The sequence below is a fragment of the Chiloscyllium plagiosum genome, unplaced genomic scaffold, assembly GCF_037043375.1.
Source record: "Chiloscyllium plagiosum isolate Xiang-an unplaced genomic scaffold, Cpla_swu_hap1 HiC_scaffold_17, whole genome shotgun sequence".
Classification (NCBI taxonomy): Eukaryota; Metazoa; Chordata; class Chondrichthyes; order Orectolobiformes; family Hemiscylliidae; genus Chiloscyllium; species Chiloscyllium plagiosum.
The window spans coordinates 18,388,369-18,406,205 of record NW_028270155.1 but is presented as its reverse complement, the minus strand read 5'-3'; the positions used below and the strand labels follow the sequence as shown (position 1 = coordinate 18,406,205).

At 47.2% G+C, this 17,837-nt stretch overlaps 1 protein-coding gene across 7 annotated transcripts in view; it reads right to left on the bottom strand.

The window, feature by feature from the left end:
* Positions 1-17,837, bottom strand: part of gse1b (Gse1 coiled-coil protein b) — a 693,846-nt gene that overhangs the window by 295,395 nt on the left and 380,614 nt on the right. Inside the window, exon 1 of one of the 7 annotated variants that reach the window (XM_087995727.1) lies at positions 14,520-14,646. The exons of the other annotated variants lie outside the window; for them this stretch is intronic. Within the exon in view, the coding sequence (XP_087851853.1) occupies positions 14,520-14,535 (16 nt within the window). The 5' untranslated portion in view covers positions 14,536-14,646. Of the gene's footprint in view, positions 1-14,519; positions 14,647-17,837 lie in introns of those variants that run through there. 7 annotated transcript variants of the gene reach the window in all.

The following is a 17,837-nucleotide window of genomic DNA, read 5'->3' as shown; positions in this document are numbered from 1 at the left end:
CCTTCCTACCCAATTGCTAGAGATTGCAGGAGTAAAGTGAAAGTCCTGGAAGTGTACAGGTCAACTCCAAGGTCAAGTGGAAAAGCACCAAGACCCCGGTTTCTCTTTGTATTGGAGATACCGAATAAAACTGGTTATTACATATGGGGAATGAGGTTGGATTGGCTTCCTTTCCCCAGGGCAACCCAAATCACTTAACATTCACCTGATTGAATCCTGTTCCCCCACCCCCTCACGCTGTTTTGGAAGGTGCCATGGTGACTCAGTGGTTAGCACTGCTGCCTCACAATGCCAGGGACCCGGATTTTATTTCAGCCTCAGGCAACTGCATGTGTGGAGTTTGTACATTCTCCCTGTGATTATGTGGGTTTCCTCCGGGTGCTCCGGTTTCCTCCCACAGTCCAAAGATGTTCAGGTTAGGTGGATTAGCCATGGGAAATGCGAGGTTACAGAGATAGGATAGGAGTGGGTCTACATGGGATGATCTTCCAGGGGTCAATGTGGACTTGATGGACTGAATGGCCTGCTTCCACACTGTAGGGATTCGATGATTAATATGCCTCCCTTTCCAACAACTACCAAATTCCCTTTTCGGAACATTTATGGAAGAGACTGCTTCAACAGTGGCTACTGAAGAGAAGTTCCACATTCTTTTGCTAACCTCCCTTTTAATTCTTCACGTGACGAGAACGTGCCTTTGCTATGGTTTTGCCAACTGGTGGAATTAAGTCAGCATCTGTCTCTGGTGTCAGTTAATGTAATTTCATGGTGGTTTACATGGCAAAACCCTCACTTGGCCCATTGCTGCACACACCCCATGACTGAGTGTGCTTTGAGCAAAATCGATTTGCCAACGTTCACTTGAAAATGGGCAAGGGGCTCAAGCTGTGAGCCTCAATGATCACAAGGCTGCGGTCCCTGCAGGAGGTTCAGGGATTTACATCGCTGCTACCTAACCAAGGACTACAATCACTAAATATTACAGTCATGATTTGGAGATGTTGGACTGGGGTGTACAAAGTTAAAAATCACACAACACCAGGTTGTAGTCCAACAGGTCTAATTGGAAGCACACTAGCTTTCAGAGCAACGCTCCTTCATCAGGTGGTTGTGTCCCTGAGTGGCGCTACTTCACTTGATGAAGGAGCGTCCCTCCGAAAGCTGGTGTGCTTCCAAATAAACCTGTTGGACTATAACCTGGTGTTGTGTGATTTTTAACGAAATATTACAAAGCATACACTGCAAAACATTTGCAGTTGTTTGGTCGTAAGGAAATTGAAAATCGCTGAAAAGTAAAATATGTGAAATGGACGTTTCCTTTGAGAGAGATTATAGAACTGGAATCACCATTTAAATTTAAAATGGTGATATCCATTTGAAGTATTTTTCTTCCCCTTCTAAAGGGTTTAGAGTCATCGGAACCATCTTTCTCAAAAGCAGTCTTTAAATCTCTTTAAGGCAGAGGTAAGACAGATTCCTGATAAGAGATGGAAATGTGTTGCTGGAAAAGCGCAGCAGGTCAGGCAGCATCTAGGGAACAGGAGAATCGACGTTTCGGGCATGCCCGAAACGTCGATTCTCCTGTTCCCTAGATGCTGCCTGACCTGCTGCACTTTTCCAGCAACACATTTCCATCTCTGATCTCCAGCATCTGCAGACCTCACTTTCTCCTCAAAGATTCCTGATAAGAACAAGGGTCAAAGATCATTGGGGATAGGTGAGAGTGTGGAGTGGAACACAGCAGCCATGGCCTTATTGAATGGCACAGCAGGATTGAGGGGCTGAATGGCCTACTCCTAATGTGCAGGTCTGCAAGTTGCTGAGGCTTTTCATCTCCCACTCATTGCAACAAACACACATACACAAAAAAAATTTCGAACAAATAACTCAACTTATAGTACAAGAGAAAAAGGGGGCGGTGACATGGTGGTGAACTGACTGATTGCGAAGTCAACTCTGATTGGCTGAGACATTGCCATGGTGAAATCAGTGGGAAACTATAGGCTCACCAAACCTCCGGGTTGTTTAACAAAAGACACAATATTTGAATGTATTCGTTTCAAACGATAATGTAGATCGACAGGGAGTGGGCGGCATGGAGGCTCAATGGTTAGCACTGCTGCCTCACAGCACTGGGGACCCGGGTTCGATTCAAGTCTTGGTTGACTGTCAGTTTGGAGTTTGCACATTCTCCGTGTCTCACAATCCAAAGATGCGCAGGTTAGGTGAATTGGCCATGCTAAATTGCCCATAGTGCTCAGGAATATGTACGTTAGGTGAATTGGCCATGTTAAATTGCCCATAGTGCTCAGGGATTTGTAGGTTAGGTGAATTGGCCATGCTAAATTGCCCATAGTGCTCAGGGATTTGTAGGTTAGGTGAATTGGCCATGCTAAATTGCCCATAGTGCTCAGGGATGTGTAGGTTATTAGTTGGGTAAATGTCAGGGAATGGGTCTGGGTGGGTTACTCTTTGGAGGGTCAGTGTGGACTTATTGAGCTAAATGGCCTGTTTCCACACTGTACGGATTCTGTGAATTCTTTATCTCAGAATGGTGTACAGAGAAGCAGCCTCAGGTTTCTCTGTGCAAATGTCTCCTTCATTTCCAAAAGCCTGTGTGCTTCTCGGAGCTGGATATTCTGGGCCGTCCCTGCCCTCTGCTGTCTAAAAGCTGCTAGTAGTTCCCTTTTGGCACAGTTCAAGTATTCGGCTGGGACATGGCCACACACTCTCCAGGTTTGTGATCCTCCTCAGTGGACACCAGCTTTCTCTCAGTTCAGGATCTCAGACAGTCCAAAAGCACCAGCTCCTCCCTTGTGCTTCAGGTGCATGTCAATCCTCAGTTCAGCTTGGGAAGTGCCTCTGGATGGGTACAAAAATCAGTACTGACCCTTATAGCCACTTCTGCTACAGCGTCTGTCATGGCTCAGTGATCTATGCTCTCTGCTAATACTCCAGTTTTGAACAGAGGGAGCACTACACTAATTGACTGAGACCCATCAGTCTCTCAAGAGAATGCAGAAGATCTCACATTACTATTCCAGAGCAGAGCAAGCGAGCCCTCCCCAGGCTCTGGTCAACATTTATCCCCACCTCACAGAAACAGGTTTACCCTATCACACACTTCATTGCTGTTTGAGAGAGCTTGCTGCCTGCAAGAGTCATAGAATTATGAAAGCAGGCCATTTGGCCCATCAAATTCATACCAACCCTCCAAACAGCATCCCACCTAGATCCATCCACATTCCCATTCCCACCCCCTCACCCCCACCCATCCTATTCCTGTAAACCTGCATTTCCCATGGTTAACCCGCCGAGCCTGCACATCTCTGGACACTTTGGGCAATTTAGCATGGCCAATTCACCTAACCTGCACATCTTTAGACTGTGTGGGGAAACCACAGCACCCAAAGGAAACACGGGGAGAATTTGCAGACTCTGCATAGACAGTCGAATTGAACCCAGATCCTTGGCATTGTGAGGCAGCAATGCTAACCCACTGATCCACTGTGCTGCCCAGGTGCAAATGGGCCCATTTCCTCCAGTAAAAACTGCAATTGCACTTCACTGGCTTCAAACCACAACAGGATGTCACAAACGCTGCCACAGAAACATAACACTTTCCTTTCCTTTCCTTGCTGCCTAAAAGCTTGGCCTCACATATGGGAATGCTTTATCTGCATTAACTTGCACTGGCTGTTTCATTCTGTACGTCATGTTAACTTCTAAACCTCAGGTAAACAACTTCAAATGTATCAGCAAGTTTAAAAACGCAAGATAAATATATGGTACAGGACAGTGGAAGGAGAAATTAAAGGTCTACTCTACAAGTGCATGCACAGAAGCAGTTGGCTGTTTTGCACAGACTGGGAGGCAGAGACAATGGTGTGGTGAGGGATAAGAAAACCAAAGTAGACAAAAACCGCACTGCCCAAAACATACGGCCAAAATATTGCACACCAATGGGACCGCTCTTGAACTGAGTTATTACCTACTGAGCAGGAAAGTGTGGAGAAAGACAACCGAGCTCTTGCTGAACTCTGCAAATTTGCCGTCCAAATGTTCGACATGGTGAAGAAGCCTGCCTGGGTGAGAAGGGAAAGCAGTCTTCACTCCCCAAAGGATAAAGACCATGCAGTGCTTGTCAGAAACGCTGCAAAATGGGAAAAGCAGGAAGACAAAAACAAGCAAAATTAAAAGCACTACTGGCCTTTCCAGACTCTCTGCACTGTAACTCCACAGAAGAGTATTTAAAGGAGAGAGAGAGAGAGAGAGAGAGAGTCAGTCTTGCTGAGTATTCAGGAAAGCAGGGGTCACCTGTGTAATTGAAGTCTGAGTAATCTGTACTTGGTGTACATACAACAGTCCAGCAGGACTTGAGAGCTTTGGAAAAGTGTGCTCACAGGTGCTTATGGTTGTCAGCTGTGGTGTGTGCACAGACCAATTCACACGGCTGCAGGATTTTAAAGCCAGGGCTCTCTTGGTTCAAGTGGATTTTGAAGAAAAGGGTACACACCTGACCAATATTTACTTCAAATCAACAACCCACAAAATCTGATCATGCCGCACAATGCCATCCTCTGTGCTCTCTATCACTGGTCTGGGTAATCCTGAGCCTGAGGAGGGCGAGCAGGAGAGGGGCAGGGTGGAAAGGAGAAAGGCCAGTGTGGAGGGCACGAGGGAGAAGTGGGCAGAGGGGATGGGGAGCAGAACCAAGTGGTGAGGGGTCAGGGAGAGGCTTTAGGTGATGAGAGCTGAAGTAGGGAATCCTCCTAGTTGGTATGGTTTCATGTTTATATGTGAATACAAAGGGGAGGTGTTAGGGGGACACCCTAGCAATATGACTGGACTAGCAATGCAGAGGCCCAAATATACTGGAGAAGGGGTTCAAATCCCGCATTGTATTCAATTTATAAATGTGAAATACAAGGTTTGCCTCAATAAGTACTGACCATGACAGCAGCACAGATTGTTATAAAAACCTATCTGGTTCACTCGTGTCCTCTGGGGAGGGAAATCCTCCATCCTTACCTGGTCTGACCTACAATGTGACTCCAGATCCAGAGCAACGTCACTGACGTGAAAGTGAAACAGCTCGGCAATTAGGAACGGGTGACAAACGCTGACCTTGCCAGCAACGCCAGAGAAAGGAAGTATTAGGAGAGGAGCAGGAGCGGGGACTGTGTACCTGTCCAACCACCCTCAAGAATTGGCGGTGAATGGGTGAGGAGCTTGAAGCAGCAGCTTGGAGAACACCCTCCAGCCATGCACTCGGCTGTCATTTGCTGCACATTGTGCAATAACAAATGCTATTCTTCGAGGTATGTACGCCTGTCAACACACGGCACTGAGCCAGGGCACTGCTGCAGCTGCTCACATTATAATGAGGGAGAGCAACCGTCTGCAAGTAACTCCCAGCCAACCTCAGCAGACTGGTAAACCCCAGCTGCAGGCAAGAGGAGGCTTCACATTAATTGAGACACACATATTATCTATTTTTAAAAAAAGAGGTTGCTTGTCAATGCAGGGAAGCACGGTGAGGATAGTTCGCCAGCTCCTGCACTGGGTAGCCTCGTTTCCCCTCCCCACTCACCCCCCCCTCCCCCCCGGCCTTATCCACCACCTTTCAGCTGTTCTCGTTCGGTCTCTCCCCAGGTTATTACGGCCCTGTGCTCCTGGGTCATTCAGACTAGCACCCCACCTCACGCAACTGCACAGAAAATCAAGTTTCAGATCGGAGCTGGTACAAGCCTCAGAAATCTCACCTCGTTGCTTCCAGGCCAGCTATCTGGACAGGCAGTGGGACCTGCGGGGAGCCCCTGGCCTTTGGCTAGTTTTCCTGACACTGCCCAGGCTGGCACTGAAGTACAAGGCCCCTTGCCCTTCGGCTGAATTTCTGGTTAACCTCACCCCAAAGAGCTTCTTGTGGGACAGGAATCAAAGTCGGCCTGATAATCACTCACATCAATCACCCCGAGGTGATGCACGGTGTTAAAATGGCCCAGCTCTAAAAGTGCAAGTGTTGTGCGAATCCCACAGAGAATGAAGCTGCTGTCTGCAGGCTATAGCCTCTCCTCTGGCTTTCTCTGGCCACAGTCCAGCCCCGATTTCTGTTCTTTAGACTCAACACACTTTTCCCCCACCTTTGTCTCCACAAATACAAAGTGGCCTCTAGTGACACAATCAATGACAATGCCCCTGTTGGGGGTGGGAGTGGATTGACTCTGATCTGGTACAGCCTGTACATACGTTCCAGAGAAAGGTTGTTATAATGCTTCATAAATACAAGCTCTGGTTGTTATACCTCCCCTGATCACACGTCCGAAGATTTTCTCGATCATGAATTTCGGGTGGAAACAGCCTGTGGGTTTTGCCGCTGTAAAGTGAGCAGCATCCTCACAGTTAAAACAAACCCTGTGTTGCAGCAGCTCCTGTAGACACAGGCATTGTTCCACCGTCGCCAAACACCTGCTGAGGTCGGCTCGATTGCTACAACGCAACTGTTGGAGTCACGTGTGCTGAGCACACAAAGAAAGGCCCCTCCAGTGAAAGATCATGGCAAATCTGCCTGACAGATGGCATAATGCACACAGGGAGAGGAAAAGTGACACACACACACAGAGTGACAGAGATACACACAGAGTGACAGAGACACACACACACAGAGTGACAGAGACACACACACACAGTGACAGAGACACACACACACAGAGTGACAGAGACACAACACACAGACAGTGATACACACACACTGACACACACAGACACAGAGACAGACACATAGTGACAGTGACACACATAGAGACACACAGACAGTGACACATAGACACAGAAAGAGACACACAGATAGTGACACAGTCACAAATAGAGAGAGAAAAAACACACACACAGATAGTGACACACACACATACAGATACACATAGATAGTGAGACATACGCACACACAGACAGTGACACAGACACATGGAATTGTGACGCAGAGACAGCGACACAGAACTCCCTTGCTGTCCCACAAAGAATCTAGAGGGATCTCTTATACCCAGAGAACTAAGATCAGAATTTTTGTTGACTATTTCCTCTGAAAGGTGGCCCCTCTAACAGTACAGCAACAAGGAATGGGTCTATGTTGTGCGTGTCAGAGTCTCTGGAGTGGGACTTGATATACGACAGCTATAGCACAGCATTTACAGCCCAGTAATCTGATAAAATTGACAGTGAGCCAAGAAAGATAATTTTAGCATAAGTGAATAGAAGTCTGGTCAAATTGGTAAATAGTAAAAGGCAGAGTGTTCTGGAGGCTTAGGGAGGGAATGCTGGACTATAGAAACATTACAGAACTTTTCTTGCCTTAGTAAATCTTTCTTTCCTCCAACATACTCCAAAACATCAAGGTAGGTGTCACCTCAACACTACCTCTCAATGTGCTCTCAACCTTCTCTCTGAATGGCCTGAAGAGCAGGCTGTGTCGAAGAGTGTGGTGCTGGAAAAGCACAGCAGGCCAGGCAGCATCCAAGAAGTAGGAAGGTTGATGTTTCAAGCATAAGCCCTTCATCAGGAATTCCTCATTCCTGATGAAGAGCTTATGATCAAAATGTCATCTCCCTTCTCCTCGGACGCTGCCTGACCGGCTGTGCTTTTCCAGCACCACACGTTTCGACTCTGATCTCCAGCATCTGCAGTCCTCACTTTCTCCTGAAGAGCAGGCCTTCACCTTGGTTTCCCGAATTTTGTAAAATATCCCGAGGGAAGGGAGAAATGTGGCTTTGTTCCTGAGCTTCAGCCAACAGCTGCTAGGGACAGAGAGTGTGAGATGGCAGCCTGTGTGGAGCCATGCTCTCTACCATCTCTTCTACTTTCCCAATTTCCTGTCTACAAATGGTAACTCACTGCGTTGGAAGAATGTTTTGCTCTGTAGTCAGAGACAGCTTCACAGCAACACTGAAAGCACAATTAGTTCAAACTGTCACACAAAACCTCCAAGTCTGACTGATCAGTGAAGTGTTTATTGGGGTTGGGTGGGGCGGGGCAAGAGTACTGGAGTTTCCCACAATTGGGGCCTGGGTCCCTACACTGGGAAGGACAACTTCTGATCACTGTCTAGTGAACACCTATTGGGCAAGATCATTATCAGCTTTTACAGTGAGGTTTTCACCTGGGGAAAACCACTGCCCAGATTCTTAGGTGAAGAAAAATTTCCATGTTACTGGACAGCTAGCAGCACCTGTGGAATGATCCTTCACAGTTAAATGCATTCAAAGGGATTATCGGCCTAAAAATGAGAAAAGCAGATAGGTTTTCATAGCATCCCTACAGTATGGAAACAGGCCATTTGACCCAACAAGTCCGACCCTCTGAAGAGTAATCCACCTAGGCCCATTCCCCTACCCTAATACTCTTCATTTTACCTCTAACTAATGCACCTAACCTACACATCCCTGAAAACTATGGGCAACTTAGCATGGCCAATTCACGTGACCTGCACATCTTTGGATTGTGGGAGGAAACCGGAGCACCCGGGGGAAACCCACGCAGACACGGGGAGAATGTGCAAACTCCACACAGACAGTCGCCTGAGGCTGGAATCGAACCTGGGACCCTGGCACTGTGAGGCAGCAGTGCGAACCACTGAGCCACCATGTCACCCCTTTCCATCATATCTTTAAAAAAGATTAATTACAAATACTATTCATCACAGTAAATCCTAGATTCTACCCCCCCATTTCAATCACAAAAGAAATTGCTGGAAAACCTCAGCAGTTTTGGCAGCATCTGTCGAGGGAAAGCATTTAATGTTTCGGTTCCTGTTCTTGAGACTCTGAACAATGGTCACTGGACAGGAAATGCTTGCCTTTGTGTATTGTCTCCACAGATGCTGTTAGACCTGTTGAATCTTTCCAAAAAATTCTGTTTTTGTTCCTGATTTCCAGCATCCACGATTCTTTGGCTTTTTTTAAAATAAAGCTGGACCTCACAATCCTAACATCTTATTGATTTTGCTCATGGTCTCTCGTTAATTAACCCCTTGCTCGTGGAACAAGAAATCCACACTCTTAACAAATGCAAACAGTGGAATGTTCATCTCCACCCTGGTTACAAGGACACACACACACACACACAGGTAGAGACAGACAGACACATTGACAGACTTACATGCACGCGGTGCACACGCACACACACACACACAAACAAAAGGCAGATAGATCAACAGGCATGTGCACACACTCGGGCACACACAGACAGACACATAGACAGACATGCACACCCACATACACACAGGCAGACATATATACACAGAGATAGACATACAGGTAGAGAGATAGTCATGCATGTTCGCAAAACACAGAGAAAGAGACAGGCACAAAGTGACAGACATACAAATGCAAAGAGAGACAGACTAACACACACACACAAATTGAGATAGACAGCCATGCACATACACACACAGATTTTTGTCTGTTAGAATAATTAATTGCCTCACATGGTTACACAAATTAAGATCAAAGAAAGACAATCGTGAAGAATAATATCAGCCAATCTGCTTCCACCACAGAATAACTCTGGAAAGTTGTTGACATGCATTGACCAAATGGGATTCTGGATCCATGCAGTAACACTAACCTGCACTTATATAGCACCTTGTAAATTAAAATATCCCAAGGTACTTCAAAGTTTAAATTCAAAACAATCACAAAAATCCAATAGATTAGATTAGATTCCCTACAGAATGGCAACAAGCCCTTCGGTCCACTCCGACCTCTGAAGAGTACCCAGCCTGACCCATTCCCCTACATTTACCCCTGATTAATGCACCTAACACTACGGGCAATTTAGCATGGCCAATTCACCTGACCTGCATATCTTTGGAGTGTGGGAAACTGGAAGTCCCAGAGGAAACCCACGCAGACACAGGGAGAATGTGCAAACTCTACACAGACAGTTGCCTGTGTGAGAATCAAACCACTGAGCCACGGAGGTTAAAGCCCAGAAACCGGCCATTTGGCCCAAACGTTTTGTGCTAGTGTTTACACACCACACAAGCCCAAGTCTCACTTCATCTCACCTTTTCTATTCCTTTCTCATTTCTGTGTTTATCTAACATGATCAAAAGTGTATCCATCGTATTCACCTCCAGAACTCCGCACGTTCCACAGGTTAAGCACTCTCGAGGGTAAAGAAATTCCTTTGTTTGATTTACTGGAGAGAAGTTTATTGACACGCATTTTGGATGGTCCCACAACTGTAAACATGGAGTGAACTTTTCACTGTTGTGGAACTCTAACCTACAGATAGTATCAATCCGTGTTAAAGAAGTATCATGCCTGTGGAATAAGTGGGACTTGACCTCAGGACATCTGGTCCAGAGGTAGCGACATTACCACTACATCAGACCTCCCTGGAATTCCAACACGTATCGGATGGATGGGAATAAGATCCATAGGGCTTTCTTCATGGAATCAGAACACAGACCTGGAGCTTCCCACTTTTCCTCACACCCCTCACTTCCCAATAAGCATTTGACATTTAAACTTCTGAATGATCACATCAGGAATAAATGTGAGAGACAACTTGAGGGGAGAGTTGAAGCTCTGACCTATACAATGTGCTCTCTACAAGCATGGTGGAAGGTGAATTGGATGGAAACGATGTGGATGAGCATTTTCGCGTGTACTTTGCATGGCTCTGGGGTAAGCGATGGAGAATAAACATAGAACATAGAACAATACAGCACAGAACAGGCCCTTCGGCCCACGATGTTGTGCTGAACATTTGTCCTAGCTTAAGCACCCATCCACGTAGCTATCCAATTGCCGCTTAAAGGTCACCAATGATTCAGACTCTGCCACCCCACAGGCAGCGCATTCCATGCCCCCACCACTCTCTGGGTAAAGAACCTACCCCTGACATCCCCCCTATACCTTCCACCCTTCACCTTAAATCTATGTCCCCTTGTAACACTCTGTTGTACCCGGGGAAAAAGTCTCTGACTGTCTACTCTATCTATTCCCCTGATCATTTTATAACCCTCTATCAAGTCACCCCTCATCCTTCGCCATTCCAATGAGAAAAGGCCTAGCACTCTCAACCTATCCTCGAACGACCTATTCTCCATTCCAGGCAACATCCTGGTAAATCTCCTCTGCACCCTCTCCAAAGCTTCCACATCTTTCCTAAAGTGAGGCGACCAAAACTGCACACAGTACTCCAAATGTGGCCTAACCAAAGTCCTGTACTGCTGCAACATCACCTCACGACTCTTGAATTCAATCCCTCTGCTAATGAATGCTAATACACCATAGGCCTTCTTACAAGCTCTATCCACCTGAGTGGCAACCTTCAAAGAGCTATGAACATAGACCCCAAGATCCCTCTGCTCCTCCACCTTACTGAGAACCCTACCGTTAACCCTGTATTCCGCATTCTTATTTGTCCTTCCAAAATGGACAACCTCACACTTGACAGGGTTGAACTCCATCTGCCACTCCTCAGCCCAGCTCTGCATCATATCTAAGTCCCTTTGCAGCCGACAACAGCCCTCCTTACTATCCACAACTCCACCAATCTTCTTATCGTCTGCAAATTTACTGACCCACCCTTCGACTCCCTCTTCCAAGTCATTAATAAAAATTACAAACAAGCAGAGGACCCAGAACTGATCCCTGCGGAACTCCACTTGTAACTGGGCTCCAGGCTGAATATTTACCATCTACCACCACTCTCTGACTTCGACTGGTGAGCCAGTTCTCTATCCAACTGGCCACATTTCCCACTATCCCATGCCTCCTGACTTTCCGCATAAGCCTACCATGGGGAACCTTATCAAATGCCTTACTAAAATCCATGTACACTACATCCACTGCTCTACCCTCATCCACATGCTTGGTCACCTCCTCAAAGAATTCAATAAGACTTGTCAGGCAAGACCTACCCCTCACAAATCCGTGCTGGCTGTCCCGAATCAAGCAGTGTCTTTCCAGATACTCATTAATCCTATCCCTCAGTACCCTTTCCATTACTTTGCCTACCACCGAAGTAAGACTAACTGGCCTGTAATTCCCGGGGTTATCCCTATTCCTTTTTTGAACAGGGGCATAACATTCGCCACTCTCCAGTCCCCTGGTACCACCCCCGTTGATAGTGAAGACGAAAAGATCATTGCCAACGGTTCTGCAATTTCCTCTCTTGCTTCCCACATAATCCTAGGATATATCCCGTCAGGCCCGGGGGACTTGTCTATCCTCAAGTTTTTCAAAATGCCCAACACATCTTCCCTCCTAACAAGTATCTCCTCTAGCTTATCAGTCCGTTTCTTACTCTCCTCTTCAATAATACGGTCCCTCTCATTTGTAAATACTGAAGAAAAGTACTCATTCAAGACCTCTCCTATCTCTTCCGACTCAATACACAGTCTCACACTACTGTCCTTGATCGGACCTACCCTCGTTCTCATCATTCTCATGTTTCTCACATATGCATAAAAGGACTTGGGGTTATCCTTGATCCTCCCCGCCAAAGATTTTTCATGCCCTCTCTTAGCTCTCCTAATCCCTTTCTTCAGCTCCCTCCTGGCTATCCTGTATCCCTCCAACGCTCTGTCTGAATCTTGTTTCCTTAACCTTATGTAAGCCTCCTTCTTCCTCTTTACTAGACATTCAACCTCCCTCGTCAACCAAGGTTCCCTCACACGACCATTTCTTTCCTGCCTGACAGGTACATACATATCAAGGACACGTCGTATCTGTTCCTTGAAAAAGTTCCACATTTCCACGACATCCTTCCCTGACAGCCTATGCTCCCAACTTATGCTCCTCAGATCCTGTATTGCAGTATCGTATTTACCCTTCCCCCAACTGTAAAACCTACCCTGTCGCACGTACCTATCTCTCTCCATAACCAAGGTGAAAGTCACAGAATTGTGGTCACCATCACCAAAATGCTCACCCACTAACAAGCCCATCACTTGTCCTGGTTCGTTACCAAGTACCAAATCCAATATGGCCTCCCCTCTGGTCGGACAATCTACATACTGAGTTAGAAAAGCTTCCTGGACACACTGCACAAACACCACCCCGTCCAATCTACTTGATCTAAAGAGCTTCCAATCAATATTTGGGAAGTTGAAATCGCCCATGACTACTACCCTGTGGCTTCTGCACCTTTCCAAAATCTGTTTCCCAATCTGTTTCTCCACATCTCTGCTGCTATTGGGGGGCCTATAGTAAACACCCAACAAGGTGACTGCTCCTTTCCTATTTCTGACTTCAGCCCATACTACCTCCAAAGGCAGATCCCCCTCAAACTGCCTTTCTGCAGCTGTTATACCATTTCTAATTAGCAACGCCACCCCCCCTCCTTTTTTACCACCCTCCCTAATCTTACTGAAACATCTGTAACCAGGAACCTCCAACAACATTCCTGTCCCTCTTCTATCCACGTTTCTGTGATAGCCACAACATCGTAGTCCCAAGTACCGATCCACACCTTAAGTTCACCCACCTTATTTCTGATACTCCTTGCGTTGAAGTATACACACTTGAACCCATCTCTGAGTCCGCAAGTATTCCCTGTCAGTGCTACCTTCTCCACAGCCTTCCTACATTCTTGGACATCCTGAAAAACAGCTAACCTACTTGCTGGACTACAAGTCCGGATCCCATCCCCCTGCCAAATTAGTTTAAACCCCCCCCGAAGAGTGCTAGCAAACCTACCTCCCAGGATATTGGTGCCCTTCTGGTTCAGGTGCAAGCCGTCCTGCTTGTACAGGTCCCACCTTCCCCAGAATGCAGTCCAATTGTCCAAATACCTGAAGCCCTCCCTCCTACACCATCCTTACAGCCACATGATCAACTGCACTCTCTCCCTATTCCTTGCCTCACTGTCACGTGGCACTGGCAACAACCCAGAGATGACGACTCTGTCCGTCCTAGCTTTTAGCTTCCAGCCTAACTCCCTGAGCTCCTGAATGACCTCCTGAATGGGAGGGCTCTATCACGTCTGACCTCACTCTCAAGAGCTCCAGGTCAAAAGGCCTCCCCCGCCCACAGTACAGTCTCCCCACTGTGACAGGGAGGCCCCCTCCTGCCTCACTGTAGTGCAGTCTGGCTGCTCTACATCTCAAAATCAGCAACACACGCTTCCCACTAACCCACAGCTCACACAGCACAGGGCCCAGGTTCGAGTACCACCTACTCCAAGGCGGGGAAGCACATTGGAAATGGTGCTGTAAAATATCTACAGCCGACGGGGAGAGCTGGGTGTTACCCCAGTTCAGTACTGGATATGTGTGACCACTTTGCTGGTTCAATAATCGCCTTGAGGTTTACAGCTGGACAGTGAAGACTGACTGAACAAGCTCCTGGTTACATTTCCTCAACCACTCTCAAACGAGTTACTCCTCGAGAGCAGACAAGTTCAAACTGCTCAGTGAAACCTGAGCCCTTGTCCCCTTTACTTACTGTACAGCCAAACAAACCAGCCCTTCCCCACCAGAACGGAACAGTCCGGAAGGCAGGCTCTCTTACCTGGGTAGGTGTTCATGTCAGGAGGAGGTTTCCCTGAGAGAAGTTACCCTGTTCCCAGGTCAACGCGAGAGGCCAGAAGTGGAGGGCGGGGTGTCCGAGAAGGGAAACCCACACAACTTTGCCACGGGCACAAAAAGAGAGAAGGTGAGAGAGCCAGTCTCCTCCAAATGGATGTCGGTTGCTAGCGTGTATGGTGTTGTTCAAACTTGTCACTGAGAGCAGTATGACTCAAGTTTCTGACTCACTGCAGCCCTGTGACAGTAAGCCTGATATCACACACAGTGCAGAAAGCACACTTGAGGTCAAGAACCGAAATCTCGAGTGATAAGGATCATCGAGACACGGTTCCACTTCTCGGGAGTTTTTCAAAAAGTGAATATTTTGGTTTTGAGATAGGTGCTTCCACAATCGACACTGCCCTTATGCAAATCTCACAGAGCTGCCGACTGAGTGTTGGCACTTCCTCATTGGAAGCGTTCCTTTTCTCCTGCTGTTGTTGCACAGCCCCACTTCTGCTGCCAGCATGTTAGAAAAAAGATGCCCTGCTGCCTGACAAGGTGACAGGAACTAACTGCCCACAATCATCACTGCTCACTAGATTCATCCCTGGAGTGACACGGTCGCCCTATGAAGAGAGACTGTGTAAACTTGACCAAATTTTTAAGATTGCGAAAGTGTGGTACTTACTCAGGAACAAGCTTGCTCACTCCAAGAACCTCTATTCGGATTCTTAAAAAAAACACAATTTCCTAATCAACCTGTTTAGGAATGTTATTACAATCCTCTGGAACAGGTGGGGCTTGAACCCAGGCCTCCTGGGTCAGAAGTAATAATACTATCACCATAGTACAAGAGCCTTGGGAGTCTCTTAATGCGGGAAGGCAGTTGCTCTGCAGCTACCATACAGCCCTGGCTGGTAAAAGTATTCTCTCATCCTTATTGCGCACCAGAAGCATATCTGCAGGATCTGCAGATCAATAACAACCCGTTTTGGGGGCACTATGACTGTGAGAATCAGGTCCTGAGATAGGGCTTGAACCAAGGGCTTGGGAGAACTCAGAGCCTGGGAAGAACCCAGACACTGGGATGAACCTCAGAGATTGGGATGAATCCAGAGATCACGATGAATCTACAGATTGTAACAAACCCCCTGAGATTGGGAAGAACCCAAGGTTTGTGATGAATCCAGAGATTGGGAGGAACCCAGAGACTATGCTAGCCACTGCACAAGGCCTCCTTTAGAAGAATGAGAGGTGATCTCATTGAAAACACAGACAATTCTGAAGGGACTTGACAGGGTAGAGACTCAAAGAGTAAAACCAGGGACTGCGGATGCTGAAAGTCTGAAATAAAACAGAAGTGTCTGGAGAAACTCTGCTGGGTTGGCATCATTAGATTAGATTAGATTACTTACAGTGTGGAAACAGGCCCTTCGGCCTAACAAGTCCACACCGCCCCGCTGAAGCGCAACCCACCCATACCTCTACATTTACCCCTTACCTAACACTACGGGCAATTTAGCATGGCCAATTGACCTAACCTGCACATCTTTGGACTGTGGGTGGAAACCGGAGCACCCGGAGGAAACCCACGCAGACACGGGGAGAACGTGCAAACTCCACACAGTCAGTCGCCTGAGGCGGGAATTGAACCCGTGTCTCTAGCGCTGTGAGGCAGCAGTGCTAACCACTGTGCCACCGTGCCACCCACATCATGCCTCGAGAGAAAGCAGAGTTAATGTTTCTGGCCCAGTGACCCCTAAGAAGTCATACTGGAGCCAAACCATGTACTCTGCTTTCTCTCCATGTATGCTGATGGAGTTTCTCCAGCACTTGCTAGTTTAGAGACTGGGGAGTCCCTGCTGGGGAGCCTAGTACCTATGCATTCAGTGACAGGACAAGGAGGCAATCAGCTGAGCTGGAGCTGAGGAGAAATCCCTTCACTCAAAAGGATTGCGAGTCTTCAGAATTCTCCACCCCAGAGGTTATGGATGTTCCATTGTGTAACATAATTAAGAATGTGACGGAATGATTTTTGGTTAAATTAAATATGGGGAGCAGGTGCAAATGTGAACTTGCAAGAAGAGACTAGTCATGTTCATGATGAAGGAAGAAGAGGTCTTAAGGGGTTAAATGATCCCTGCTCCTGTTTCTTATTCTTTGATGTTAAAGTTATACTTATAGCTAGGCCGAGAAAAATCAAAAATACTGGAGATCGAGAACAAAAATAAAGGACTCTGATATTTAGCTAGCAGTGTAGAACCTCCCGCCTTCCCTCCTCCTCACACTATATGGCCCATTTTCAGGGAATGGCTCAGGGAGCCATCTCCTTAATGGACCTCAAGATTGAAAGTTCCTTTGTGTGAGCAACTTCCAGTGACTATCCTGATTCACCATCATTCTGTGGTGGAGAATGCTGGTTTCAGGTGTGCCTGAGGCTGATGCACATCACAGATTTCCAGCCGGGATATTCTCAGCTGACCATTCTGAGCTACACTTAGTGAGGAGAGACACTGAGAGAGGAGCCAGCTCAGGGAGAACTGTGATCCTGAGGGAACCTCAACCTTCAAGCAGTGAGGGAAACAGAATGGGGAGGTGTGTTGAGGTAAGGCAGTATCCTCAACCCAGGCTGTCTGGAATAACTTTGAGAATTCTTCATTTATAGGTAAACACTAACATTTATGAGGTGAGTGACAGATTTTTAAACCTTTCAATTGCTTGGTTCCCCAGCAAAGTCTTGACTTTAAACTAGATTCCCTACAGCATGGAAACAGGCCCTTCGGCCCAACCAGTCCACACCAACCCTCTGAAGAGTAACCCACTCAGACCAATTTCCCTCTGACTAATGCACCTAACACTATGGGCAATTTAGCATGGCCAATTCGCCTGACCTGCACATCTTTTGGACTGTGGGCGGAAACTGGAGCACCCAGAGGAAACCCACGCAGACCCGGGGAGAATGTCACCCGAGGCTGGAATCGAACCTGGGACCCTGGTGCTGTGAGGCAGCAGTGCTAACCCACTGAGCCACCGTTCTCATTTCCAAATCCCTCCTTGTCTTTCACATCTCAGACTACGACACTCCCAGATTTGTGTGCTCTGCTAATTCCGGCCTCTCACACATACTCCATTTTCTTATTCTACCATTGGCACCTGAGTTGGCAAGCCTTTAGGGCAGAAATGTACCCTGGGCAGGGTGGGGGTGGGGCACTGAATTAGAGAAAAGATGCTGCTAAAATACCTTGAAGTCAAGCTCATCAGTGTCCCTGTAACAAACACTATCGTAACAGAGAAAACGCTGGAAAAATTAACTAAGGGA